Genomic DNA, 14,393 nt, shown 5'->3' with positions numbered 1-14,393 from the left:
CATCCTCAGGGCCCTGATCGTGATTGGCACAGCATTCCACCAGGCTTGGCTTTGGGGCCAGGGACGCTGAGCAAAATTTTGGTCTGTCTGCCAAGTGTAACGCTCTTTTGGGGACAATGGGAGAAGTGACCCTGTAGATATGCTGGTCCCAGACCTTTAGGGCTTTGAAGGTCAATACCAAATCTTTGGATCTAATCTGGTCTCAGAAAGTAGTAGTGTCATATGTGCCATCTACTGGGTCCCTGCAAGGATCATGGCCTGCCATCGCTAACCCTAAAATAATGTATTGTTCACCAGAGGAACCCGCTTCCTCACTGAATCGGCTGCTGATATAGAATGTGTTAATAATGCTTTGTCAGTCCTCCACATGAGAGTGTTTGAAGGAATAGGGCCAATGTGACTGTAGTGAACATAAAGTTGTCTCCCTCCAGGTGAGGGCTGGAGATCAGAATTACAGCTGATTTCCAGATGAGATTAGAGAGAAAATGGATGACTTGGAGAGTGGGCTGTATGACATCACATCCTGCAGAGGTCCTCCCCAGATCCCTCCCCTGGCTTCATTCCCAAATCTCCAGGCTTTTCCCATTCTGGAGCTGGCAAGCCAAGTAGACAATAGTATGCCCAGTAGTGGCTGGAAGCATTTAGAACTAGGGTTGCCAGTTCTAGGTTGGGAAATACCCGGAGATATTAGGGGTGGAGCCTAGGGTTTCTAGTAGGGACCTCAGCAGGGTATAATGCTGTAGAGTCCACCTTCCAAAGTAGGCATTTTCTCCAGGGGGACTGATCTTGGTCGTCTGAAGATCACTTGTAATACTGGGAGATCCCAGGTGTCACCCCTACTTAGGATTGACTGGTGGTCAGTGGCTTTGTTTGTTTATTTAGACCTATAATTGCTTCTCGGCCTGGCCCAACCTACCTCACAAGGTTGTCAGAGTAAAACGGTATAGACCCTTGTATGCCTTTTTGAGAGGGGAGAAAAAGCAATTGGGGGAGATATTCTAAGTCAATAAATAAACAAATAATTAAAACCACAGCAACAGATAGCGGCTATTAGTATGTCGTAAAAGTCCTATTATTCATCTGCACTTGGGGACCGGAATTGCAACGCAGCACTCTCAGTTGCTTTTAAAGGGCGGCAGCGGGGGGGAAGAACCCGCTCCTTAATACGTGCGAGAATGCAGGCTCGATCAGCCGCAGCCAGAGATAGTCGATGGAAGGGGCGGGACTGACGGCGGCGTAGGGCCGACGAAGTCGACGCTCGTCCGAGGAAGCGGAGGGGAATTTCAGCGGAGCCGTCGTCGCGCGATGATGGCGGCTAACCAACCTCCGCCGCTCAAGCCTTGGGAGAACAGGCGCCTGTGAGTGGCGGGTTGGCCGGGACGGGAAGGAAGGAAGGAAGGAAGAGCGAGCCTGGCAAGCCAAGACGAAAAGCATTCCCGCTGCCAGGCTCTGGCGGGAGGGAGCTGCAGTCCCCCCCCTCCCACCGCCCCCCGACCCACTCCTGGGGGGAGGATGCGCCTTCCCTTTTCCTCTTAGGCAGCCAAGCTGGCCGCATTCTCCTTCGCAGCCCCCCCCCCCCCGACTTCCCCCCTGCGGATCTAGGGCAGGGGCAGGGGGAAACCTCCTGCGGCGTCCAAGGGAGCGACCCTTCCCCCGGCTTTGCTTCGTCAATTGGAGGCGGTGGGATTCAAGGAGGAGCATGTAGAATTTGGGGACTGGCAGTGCCGGGGCTCAGATCAAAGCCGAGGACAGCCTTAGTGCTCTCCTGAACAGTGTCCAGCCTTTCTGAGTACTCCGACTTCAGGGAATTTAGACAGGTGTTACTCGGTTTCAGATGGACTTTCACTTTCAGCGCCTAGTGTGAGGTTGCAGGCTAGCTTCCTTGAGTGAAACTGTTCCTTCGATTAAGTTTGCAGGGGTGTTGTGTTTAATAGACAGCCCTGAGCTGCTTGGAGGGAGGGTGGGTGAAACCAGCTGGATGAGGCAATAAGAACTCTCCGCACCCACAGGTTTCTTGTCCCTCGTCACCCCACTAGCTTTTCCAGGGGGTATTCTGTTATGTTGGCGCTGTTAGTAATTTCTACCTTCTGACCTGAGGAGGAGCAGAATTTTCAACTAATAAGCTGTTGTTAATGCGGTGACTATAATTGGTGGTGAAATTTGTGCTGCCTGTAAAAAGGTAGCACATATATTTTTGATGCTATAGCAACAGACAAAGTAGGTCCTGATCCATATAAGTTGAGGCCACACAGATGCCACAAAACTCACTGTTGTTTTTGCTGTCATCTGTCCCTCTGGAATTGTTTGCAAAGACCGGTGTTAAAGTTTTCTCACAGAATATGGCCAACAGTGAATGCATTTGTGAGTGAGTTAATGTAATGTTTTGTGGAGAAGCTTCTAATCATGTTACTGGACTAGTTCTCATGGTGCACACTGTGTGTATGTGTGTGGGGAGGTAGTGTTGATGTACAGAGGTCAAAAGTTGGCATAGATGGTCTTTTGTAATTCACGCTTTGAAAGATATCCCCCCACTGGTCCACCCATGCATTATTTGGAATCTGAGTCCCCCCCCCTTCTCCAAAGCTTTATGTAAGTAGTCCACAGCATCTCAGTCCCTTGGTGTTCTTTTTTTATTTGATTGGCTAGCCCCAGGTGCATTCCCAACATGCATGATGAGTTTGGCTAGTGGATCCCCCCCCCAGTAAAATCGCAACAAGTTGGTGCATGCATGAAGTTGTGGTTAGTGTTAATTTTATCCTTTTCCCCATCTCCACTTCTCTTGCCTGTTTTCATCAAGCTAGGTGTGCCTCCATGTTTATCATTTTCCTGGATAATTAAGGTTACACAATGCTGCTACATTCACTGCAATCCTTTCTTGTGCTATTTTGGGAATAAGTTCAATTGAATTTGATGCTACTTAACTTCAAAGTACAGTTGTAGGATAGATCAGTAGAGGTAGTTTCTGCTGGCTTAGGTTTATAGCAAGTACCACCTAAATATGACTTATCTTTTACACTTTAAGCTTTTACTGCTTGTAATTGGGCACAATTTTCTGATGATCTTTCTGTAAATGAAAGAGCAGCCACAGAAAGAAGAGAAGCAAACAGCTTCTGGGTTGCATTCAGACAGGTTTCCCACTCAGTCTCATCCAGTTTTGCCCTTGACTGCAGCCACCCCCCCTTTCCTCTCCCCCCTTACGCTGGTGGTCAAAGGGGACTCGTTCCGTTTTCACTAGCAGAAAAGCTGGTTTGATCCTATCCATTTCAAGGCAGTGGAGACTGTAGCTTTGTGGACCCCTGAAATAACCCTGGATTTGCTGTTCAAAATGGTTCTGGAAGTATCAAATAATTTATATATCTTTACATTGATCACATGAATTACATCATTCCAAATTCATCAACAGACATTCTGTGGCAACTAGTTTGGTTATGAAAGTTACTTTTTTCCAGGCCACAAAATATGTATGCATATTGTATCATCATACCATTGCTATGCATAGGTGAGCAAGGTAATTATAATGTCTGTGGCAAGTCAGTTTTGTGAACCTGTTTGCAAGGTTGTGTTGTTACAATTTTGCAGGTAAACAACTGAGGCACAGTACTAACATTTTTGTCCAAATGATGACACCATTCAGGTGCTAGCTGTATTCAATACTCTGACCCTTCTGGGCAATCCAGAACTTCCAGCCTAGTTTAGCATTTAGGATCAGGCACCTGGTGTAATTTGCAGGAGGTGAAATGGAGATGGATGTTGCACAATTAACCTCTGAAATGAACTTGAAACTCTACTGGATGTTCCCTAGTTTCATAAAATGAGTCAAACAGTATAAGCTTGTTTACTTGGAAGTAAGTCCCATTGAGATAAATGGGACTTATTCTCACATTTGCTAGCTGAAGACAGTACTTTGTATACCTGACTAGCAGTGCAGTCTTAAGCAGAATTATACCCTGCTAAGGTTTGTGGTCTCAGAGTGTATCACTATTGGCAGTCCTGTGCATGCTTACTTGCAATCAAGTCCCATGGAATAAAGTGAGACTTATTTCACTTTCAGTCAACTCTAGCCCATAAAAATGTCCGACTTGGTAAATCTCTTAATGGCTTTGTTTTACTGCAACAGAGTACCATAGCTGTCCTCTCTAGAATTTGTATAATAGATCAGTGTGCATAGGCCTGCAACCAAAGTTTATGAAACTCTGGAGTTTCAGATCTAAATACTTACACTGTAGGACATCATTTTGTTTTATTCCTAAATGCACAGCATTTGCTTTATCTTGGTCAGTGAAATTGAGCAAGGAGGCCCCTCTTTCCCCTTGTTTTCAATTTTCATGAGAGGAATGGGAAATTAACACATTTCCATGCAAAGGGCTAAAATGTGATAAAATGTCTGATCTTATCTCAGCCAGCCGTTTCATATTTTGATAGTTCTAAAGTTTCTAGTAAGGCAGATAAGGATCAATTAAAATAATTTTTCAAACAACTCTGTAGGATGTGTGAATCGCCAAATGTTTAATGGAATAAAAATAATTTCATCCATCTGTGAAAGGAAACCAGGGAAGAACATGCAGAGAACTTTACAGTGTACAGCATCCTTACATGACAGACACCACAGAAGGCCTTCCTCCTGATAGATAGCAACTATCTTCATAGATGGAGGAATCAGAGCAAAGTCTAGGGCAGGGGAGTTTACAGTGAGAGGTGGATTGCATCCAAATAGGATTGAAAGTTTTTAATCCAAGGCAATTCATGCTTGTTCCAGTGCTAAATATTAACCAAGTGTCTGTTACATATTAACTATCCATAACCTTTTTACTGGGAGGCATTGTGTTGAGAGCCTTCCCAAAAGAGCTTCTCAAAAACAGATGTCAAACTCTTATTGTTGCTTCAAAAGGGATTATTTATGAAGAAGAGCAGAAGCTGGTCTTTATATCCCACTTTTCACTGCCCAAAGGAGTCTCAAAGTGGCTTACAATTGCCTTCCCTTCCTGAGGTAGGTGAGGCTGAAAGAGCGTCGTGTAAACAGCACTATCAGGGCCGTAACGCGCCTGAGGTCACATAGGTCAGCATGTGGAGGAATGGGAAATCAAACCCAGCTCTCCAGATTAGAAGCTGCCGCTCTAAACTACTACACTATATTTAAAGGTCTTCATTTTAATAATATACCTGGTCAAGAGGGTTGGGCATAAGGTTGATTAAAATGGGCGTGCACGAGCTTGATTTACAATAAAGAGTTGTATCTTACCATTCTGCTCGCTGTGGTACATCTTGCCAACACAAGAGCTTTTCTGCTGGCATCTTATGCCATGTGCTGATGGACTGTTACCACCCTTAGTGCTTGGAGAAGTGCAAGATGGAGGAGTATTCTAAACTTACAATTGTGCTGTGTGTTAATAGTAGATTTCTGAATTTTAGATCTGCTGATGTGATGACCAGCCAGCTGACTCGGCCTGGACAGCCCACCCTGACACGCGTGCCCCCTCCTATTTTGCCAAGGCCATCTCAACAGACAGGAAACAATTCCCTGAATACTTTCAGACCAGCTTACAGCAGCTCTTTTTCTCCAGGCTACGGGACATATGGAAATTCCTTTTACGGGAACTACAGCCCTTACAGTTACGGGTATGGTGGTTTGGGCTACAATCGGTTTCGAATGGATGACATTCCTACTAGCAGATTTGTTCAGCAGGCTGAGGAGAGCAGCCGTGGTGCATTCCAGTCCATTGAGAGCATAGTACATGCCTTTGCTTCAGTGAGCATGATGATGGACGCCACGTTTTCTGCTGTCTACAACAGTTTCCGAGCTGTTTTGGATGTAGCCAACCACTTCTCCCGACTCAAAATACACTTCACGAAGGTGTTTTCAGCTTTTGCTTTAGTCAGAACTATAAGGTATCTCTACAGGCGTTTACAGAGGTTGCTGGGTATGAGAAAAAATTCAGAGAATGAGGATTTGTGGGCAGAAAGTGAAGGAACTATGGCTCGCGTTGGTCCTGAGGACAAGGCTGCTAACTCTGCAAAATCCTGGCCTATTTTCCTGTTCTTTGCTGTTGTTCTTGGAGGTCCCTACCTCATTTGGAAGCTGCTGTCCACCTACAGTGAGGAAGAAACAGGTAAAGGGGATGATAAAAACTGAAGGAATGTCATGAGCACAGTATTTTCACCTACAGAACTGCAGATGGGAATCAGAAGTGTGAATGGGGTTCATAGTAAACTGGCTTTTGCTATCCTGGAATGCAAATTCTCTCAGTCTTTGGCTCTAGGTTGACTCAGCCTTCCATCCTTTCGAGGTCGGTAAAATGAGTCCCCAGTTTGCTGCTGGGGGGTAAAACGGTAATGACTGGGGGAGGCACTGGCAAGGCCACCCTGTATTGAGTCTGCCATGAAAACACTGGAGGGAGTCACCCCAAGGGTCAGACATGACTCGGTGCTTGCACAGGGGATACCTTTACCTTTTTTACTTTTGGTTTAAAAGACAGAACTTCATTAGGAAGTCTCAGGAATCTTGCCCTAGTTATGAACTCATGTGGCAATCTTAGGCAGTCCATTTCTTAATACCAGCCCCACCGTAAAAAAACCATGAGTTTTCATGATTATAACCAAACTAGAAACAAAGCCCATTTATAAAAATGGGCAAGGAAGAATTGTTTGGGAGAGGGCAGCTGGCAGCGCTAGGGAGGGGTGGGTGGAGCGTGCTGTGTGCAGCAGGCAGCGGAAGGCGTACGGCCGGTTGGGGGGCTCCTGATTCACCCTCCGAGTTTTTATCCCAGACAGCGCCCGCCCTAACTCCTCCCAACTTGCCCTTAGCTTTTTATTTATAACCGCGGAGCGGTTTACATATAATAATATAGATGTTAATTGATTTGCAAGAGCACTACATTAGCATCAGCCAGTTTGGTGTAGTGGTTAGGAGTGCGGACTTCTAATCTGGCTTGCTGGGTTTGATTCTGCGCTCCCCCACATGCAGCCAGCTGGGTGACCTTGGGCTCGCCACAGCACTGATAAAACTGTTCTGACTGAGTAGTGATATCAGGGCTCTCTCAGCCTCACCCACCCCACAGGGTGTCTGTTGTGGGGAGAGGAATGGGAAGGCGACTGTAAGCCACTTTGAGCCTCCTTCGGATAGGGAAAAGCGGCATATAAGAACCAACTCTTCTTCTTCTTCATCTGCTTGTGTAAATATAACACAAGAACATACATGCATATGTCTTTAAAACATTAAGTAATTTCCTTCATCTTCAGAAAGTTATCATTTTACTTGCTTTTAACTGCTCTTTACCTATAAATGAAGGTGTCAGACCTTGGAGTAGATGAGCCATAGTGGTCTTGGATGACAAAAAGGACAAATAGAGAGGGCTTTTTATATGTAGGACAGGAAATATTTGATGCAGTGCACAAGTTTTCAGGTTGCACGCAACTTTTCGGAGTGTTGGCTATTTTATCTTGATTCCTAGAATGTGTAGCCTATGGAAAAATTTTGTGTAACTTTCAACCATTGTATATTACAATTACAGAATCCGTGTGTGGGTGCCTCATGGCAAGGAAGATGCTGGTCAGTGACTCAGCAAAACGTATTGTTCAGTAGTCAGCTCAAACTTACTTTGCACTACTAATAGTAATATATAAATCCCCAGAAGTTAGTGACTTAATTTGTCCATGTAGACCTGTATTGCTCAAGAACAATTCACTGAAGCATCCCTACCTGGTTATCTGAGATGCTTCTTGTGTGTTGTTTAAAGGTAAAGGTAAAGGTATCCCCTGTGCAAGCACCGAGTCATGTCTGACCCTTGGGGTGACGCCCTCTAGCGTTTTCATGGCAGACTCAATACAGGGTGGTTTGCCAGTGCCTTCCCCAGTCATGACTGTTTACCCCCCAGCAAGCTGGGTACTCATTTTACCGACCTCGGAAGGATGGAAGGCTGAGTCAACCTTGAGCCGGCTGCTGGGATTGAACTCCCAGCCTCATGGGCAGAGGTTCAGACGGCTGCCTTACCACTCTGCGCCACAAGAGGCTCTATGTGTGTTGTTTACAAGCTCATTTACTAGCTCATGAGCTTACATATTAGTCACTGGTTACCTTACAAAAGCAACTTTGGTTAAAATTGGCCTGGAGGGAAGTTTTCACTTGCAACAGATGACTAAGTGGCTAGTTTATTTATTTATCAGGCTAGTATAAATGTAATGTTGGCTCCCTGCACCTTGTTGACAGCAGCCTCAGGAATATATGCTCCCTCCTCCCATGTCTGATGCACATTCGAACTTCCATTCCTTTTTCATCTTAAACCATGCATTGGTATTGCCCCTGAACTGTTGCTAGCCACACTTCCCATTTTAATTTGCCAACCCAATTCAAGCTCCAGGTTCAAATTCTGATTCTGCTTGGTCCTTGAGTTTGAATTAATGTTTGTAAGCATATGCTGAATAAGAGACCTATTTTACTCATTCCTGGAAGATGAATCATATTTACTAAAAAAAAAAAAAGTGATGATATCTGAGGGTTGTTCTCTAGCTGTCATTTGAGAGTTAAAGTAATTATCTGTTAGGTGGAGAGAGGCTTCCTGGAATATAGTCAAGTGGAACCTCTTCTGGTAGCATTTATGCAACCAAACCAATCAAGAGCTATTGGATTATGATCTCACAGTCAAAAACGTATACGTTTTATTAAAATACTGTCTTTCTTTGCTCACAGCAAGCCCAAGGCACTTTATAAACAACAAAACAAATAAAACAATATAATCCACCCTATATTTCAAAGCAATGTTTTTCAGTATAAAGCCAACAGAATAAAATAATCAGAAACTGCCATCAAGGGGACCCTACAGACAAGGTTAAAAGTCTAAAGACTGTAGTTGGCAACTAGGCTGAGAATTCAGAAGGTCCCCACGGACTCAAAGAAGTTGGTGATCCCTGTTAGTCACTGCACAGCTCTTTCTGGAAGTGAGACACTGTATGGATGCAGTTGAGTTATATTTACTTGTTTCACTCTGGTTCTGTGGAACAGCTTCCAGTAACTGGGCAAGTGGAGAGGATGATCATGTTGTTGGGAGAGCAGAGTATGACTTCAATGCTGTTTCAGAAGAAGAAATTTCTTTTCGTGCTGGTGAAATGCTAAAATTAGCTCCCAAAGGTAAGGCAGTTCTGAATTATTGTGCATTTTCCCCAGTTGTCAATGTGGTGCTTTAAAATAAACGAGATGTTTATAAAAAGTTTTTTTGCTAGAGTATGTCATAAATAGTTGGGAGAGCCTTGGAGGCTAACCTGCTAAATCTCTGGGGTATTGGAACCACATCTCTCAGCTGATCTCAGCAAAGTAAGCCTTACTGAGTTGTTTCTAAACTGTTGTGTCTTTGCCCTGGAGGCAGGCAAGGCTGTGCTTTATCTTGTGCCAGTATAATTGTATAAGAGGCCTGCTGCCAGGAATGTGATTGGTGATTTCAGACCAGTGTATGAATTTCAACCTTTCTTTTTCTGCAGCTCCTGACAATGTTCTTCTGCTCTTTCTCTCTTCTGAATATTTCTTCCCCTTTTAGATTTGTTCCTCTTCTTCCTCTCCTTAGCTCCTCAGGATTGCTCAAGGCTTTCTGTCCGAGTATTCTTCTCCATGTCATATCTCCTTGCTATGTTTACTCCCTCAATTACCTTGGTCTGCTGCCTTCTGAGTTCTCTGCCTCATTCTTCCTCCCCCCCCCCACCCAATCAGTCCTTCTGCTTGCTACCATTTCACCTCCCTTCACCACCCATTAGGCCAGGTCAGCTGTTTGCTACTGTGCACTTGAGCATTATTGCAAAATCTTTTGAAGTGCTGCAAAACAGACCTTGACTATACATTAAAATAAACTTATTTTAATTTTCTTGGCTACTTTGAGTATTCCGTATTTAGGTTGTAACTTGAAGAGTGAGCATAGCTCACTGGGCAGAGCATACACTTTGTTTGCCAAACACAGTCCCCATCATCTCAAGTAGTTGGGGAACACCCCAGAGTGTGAGCAACACTGATCTATGTGGATTGATGGCTGTGCTCACTGCAATAAAGCTTCATTTGTTCAGTATTGAACTTCACTTCATATGCCAGGTATCCAAAATTGGACTGTCCACCTGTACTTTAATACGTAACTCAAGGAATTGCAGAGAACCTTCCAATTCCGAATATGTGCATGTGTGTATTCTTAATGCTTCATCAAATATTGGCCTTTTGATCATTGAACTTGACTTAATCGTTATATCTCAAGTATCATTCAGTTGCGTTTTTACTGTGTTTTGAAGAAACTAGGGGTCCTGTCCAAAATCAAGCACAACTAGTCTTTGCTAAGTTTTCCAAAAGTCTGGAGAACTCAGTCTTGGTTCAGTGGTAATAGTGAACTGATCAGAGATGAAGGATCTGGGAGGGAGGATGATCTACTTGCATGAGCATCTCCCCTTGTGCATAGCAGCTAAGGAAACACTTTTGCTTTTGTGGAAACCATAGCTTGTTTTTTGGTCCAGGAAACAAATGATGTCTTGCACTTTCCTTGTGAATAATTTCCAGGCTGGATTCCTAATTTCCAAGGAAAACACAAACCATAGGGTGGATATAATGGCAAACTGTGGGGGTAACCACAAAAGCAGTAATAATTCCTTAGCTGGCCAGGTATAAGTCAAGAATGGGGAAAGAGTGCAAGAATCTGAAAATCTCCCAGGTTATATAGTAGAAAGACTATTTTTATTTAATTTATTTATAGACTGCCTTTCTCACTGAGATTCAAGGCAGATTACAAAATATTTTTAAAAATCCATTCAGTGTGAAGCATCCAATAAACAAAGCAATTGGACTGGGTTACAGAATCAGGAAAAAAATGAAAGCAGAAAATTGTTTCAGGCTTACCATATCATGAACCAGCCTTTCTCAACTTCTTTAGCCTTTAGAAACCCCTGAAACATACTTCAGGCCTCGAGAAACCTCAGAAGTGGAACAATTGTGTAGAATATGGCTGGGAGGCATAGCTGTGTGGCCACCACTGGCCATTTGGTCATATCACCCAATAAATGTTTATCAGTTTTTAAAAATATATTAAAACTTAATTAAGTGCCACCCATCCAGGAAACCCTTCCAGGGGTGTCAAGAAACCCCAGGGTTTCATGAAACCTTGGTTTAGAAAGCCTGCCATATACACTTCAGAAAATAGATTATTAAGACAGAAGGCAACAAAATCAAGATAATACATACAACAACTACAAATAAGTCTTATTGTCTTATAAAATGCCCTCCTGCACATTTCTGCACAAATCATGGTGTTCTGTTACATTTGAACTATGCCAATATGTCAATATTCTCTGTGTAACTCAAAGTTCCTTTTTCTTACCAGAACGGCAACCCAAAATACGTGGCTGGCTTTTGGCTAGCCGTGATGGCCAGACAACAGGACTTGTGCCAGCGAATTATGTCAGGATACTTGGCAAAAGGAAAGGTACGAAAACCTCAGAGTTGGAGAAGATTACGGAGCATCAGCCAGCATTTACCGACACAGCTTCAGTTCAAGGAGCTACAGCTGCTGACACATTAGAAGAGCAAGAAGCTGCCTTTGAGTCTGTGTTTGTGGAAACAAATAAAGGCCCTGCTACATCCGACTCTGCTGTCCTTGTTGGAGACAAACAGGAACTTTGATACATCTGTGGTGTTCATCAAAGAGATTGTGCTTACTAGTAATATTGTAGGTAGCCATTCAGTAGTGATGTAGTGGAATGGTGTTGTTGACCATATCCAGGTAATTTGCTATTCAATCCTGGAAGAGATATAACAAGCAACATTATTGTCCCTAACACTCTGCTTGGTTCAGTTAATGTTGGATGGCCAGATTCAGTTAGATAGAATCAGTTTTAGATCTCAGGCTTGGGTGATTTTTAGAATCAAGAAGGCACAGCCCCAGGATCTCATGAGAGAACCAGCAGTAGTTGCAGGTTCTTTAGACAGCTCCATGGTTAAATTCGTTTCCTCAGACGGAAGAATCCATTTTGATATGCTGTCACAGTGGCAGCTGGCAAAATCAAATGAAAGGATGCGTCTCTAAGAGTCTCTGAGCATCCTATGACGATTTTTCTTCTTAAACTCAGTTTTTGTTAGGGACAATATCATAGAAACTTCAGGGCAACAGTGGGGAAATGTTGGATGGGGGAGGATTTAAATGCTTCTACTGGTTGGCTTTGTATGAAAATAATTGACCCGACACAAAATCGACTTAATTATTATTCCAAGCAGATTGTCCTGCCAAGTCATTTCATCCTTTTTTGCAGAGATAAACGTTCTTACTGCATTTGTCTGAACTTTGACAATTCCTTCTTTTGTGCTGGTTCATGTCCCAGCAATGGTTTGCCTAGACTGACTTACAAATCACTCTTTCTCTAGAATTAAGCTGCATCACTGCTGTTTTCCCTGTCAAGTAAATCTTACTAAGACACAAATTAAACATAATGGCAACAGATCCACATGTTTAAGTCCAAATCACCAACAATTAGTAGAACAATTGAAACTTGAGTGGTTGTTAAAATCATGGGGAATTTTTTTTCCTATGGCTCTTGCTTTAAAATTGTAACTTGTTTAGTTTCTCACTTACCATTCTGCAGTCAGCCTGTCATATTTGCCTAAGACTGTACAGGTTGCCTAAGGCTCCCACAGGTCTGTTCATCTACAGCTGCTCCTTCTGGAGGTAGGAGTTTTTCCTGATGCTGCAAGATGCTCTGCCCCTTTTGTTAGGGGGAGGCTGCTTATACTAGGAGGAGGCACCACTGTTAATAGAACAGATCTATACTTTCCAATATGATATTCACACGAAAATGTGAGGCAAATTGGCAGGAAAAGGTTTTTCTTTTTTTATAACTCACAGATTCTTCTGTATCAAGGACATACTCTTCTGAATAGTTACGTTAACAATCCAAGTTTATCCCAAGAACACTTGACGAGCTAATTTCAGGTTGTACATAATAAGATGGGAGTGGCAAATCAGACCTCTAGCTTTGAATTAGCAATATATTTCTCTTCTCCATAGTCCAAATGAAAATTCATTCTGATTCTAATTTGGCATCATGATTTTTGGTTTGTTTTAAAATCAAAATGCTTCTGTGAGGCTTGTCCACATTTTTCACTGTGAGCCAGTTAGCAGTCTAGTAATTTTTAACAGCATCACTACTACGCACTTCTGAGCAATCTGGTTTCCTGAAATAAATAAATGCAGGTAATGAACAGTTTAAAGTGATAGTTTACATGATCAGGTAGCTTTACTGGAGGGAGGTTAGTAAAAGCAGCCAGAATTGCTAACCTGTTTATTGTGCAAGGAGATACAAAGAGTCTGGAATAACATTTACATCTTCCTCCGTTTTTGTTTTTTTTTAATGGAGCAATGCAATGACTTCTGGTAGAAAAAGTTGAATTTCTTATTGAGTGAGATTAAAGTCACTATGGGACATGAGAATGAAAAACCATCCAAACCTGGCAGGCCAATCTTGAACAAGAAGGCTCATCATTTTACTAGAAATGGATGACTTTCTGAACAGAAGTCCCTTTGCTGGAGAAAGAAGGGAAATTGCAGTGACTGAAATATTCTAGGAAGTTGAGATTTTAACTGGAGATACTTTTCATTTTCCAATCTATTGAATACTCAAACAGGAAGACTTCACAGATGTAGTTTTGATTCCAGGTCTTTTCACTTCAAGTCCTTATACTTGTGGTAATTTTTTTTCCTCACAAAACTGAACTGAAAAATATTTGGTTGGAGAGAAGAAACATTCACTGACTAACTTTAAGCTTGCTCCTGGTTGTATTTACTAGGCAATAAATTCTTATGCACTAGATGAGATTTATTACTTGGTAAATTTGTTTGGGATTACAGTCCTTATTTTACTTTGTACTTGTTTAACTTTATGTAACAAATCACTGTAAGTGTCATACTATGCCTATGACAAGGTAAGTATGCATAGTGAACCTTGGCTCTTATCCTTTGTACTAACTTTTGTGGAACCAGAAAGAAAGTGGTTAATTTAAATTTTACTGAAGGGTTTATCATGCAGTTGGAGTAACCTGTATAAATCTATTAAATTTCACTGAAACTTGACTAGAGTGCTTCTCTTATTCTGGGAATATTCCTTTTACACTGACATCAACACAGCAATCAATATGAATGAAATCCTGCAAAAGTTATTCTGAGATAGGCTCTGCACGTTAGAATAATTATGCTTTGAGGTGCTACAGGGAGGGGATGTGAGGAAGTTGTACTCTGCAGCCTGAAAACATAGATGGATCCAACCCAGTGTTTTTTGAAGTTGGTAGATGTAGCCTAAATTACTAACCAAGTGCATAACATAACAAGCACAATAGATCTAGGTGCACACAACAGAAAATGGGCATGGAAACTTCTTAGATGTTATGCCAT

General features: G+C 42.6%; 1 protein-coding gene across 1 annotated transcript; it reads left to right on the top strand.

Moving 5' to 3' along the window:
- The first annotated feature begins 1,197 nt into the window (after window positions 1-1,197).
- Window positions 1,198-14,075, top strand: PEX13 (peroxisomal biogenesis factor 13). Its single transcript, XM_077332971.1, has 4 exons — window positions 1,198-1,358; window positions 5,410-6,107; window positions 8,996-9,121; window positions 11,337-14,075. The coding sequence occupies exons 1-4, from the start codon at window positions 1,306-1,308 to the stop codon at window positions 11,633-11,635; spliced, it is 1,176 nt and encodes a 391-aa protein (XP_077189086.1). The 5' UTR covers window positions 1,198-1,305; the 3' UTR covers window positions 11,636-14,075.
- The last annotated feature ends 318 nt before the right edge of the window (window positions 14,076-14,393 follow it).

The sequence above is a fragment of the Paroedura picta genome, chromosome 1 (assembly GCF_049243985.1).
Source record: "Paroedura picta isolate Pp20150507F chromosome 1, Ppicta_v3.0, whole genome shotgun sequence".
Lineage (NCBI taxonomy): Eukaryota > Metazoa > Chordata > Lepidosauria > Squamata > Gekkonidae > Paroedura > Paroedura picta.
This window is presented reverse-complemented; position numbering and strand designations above follow the sequence as displayed.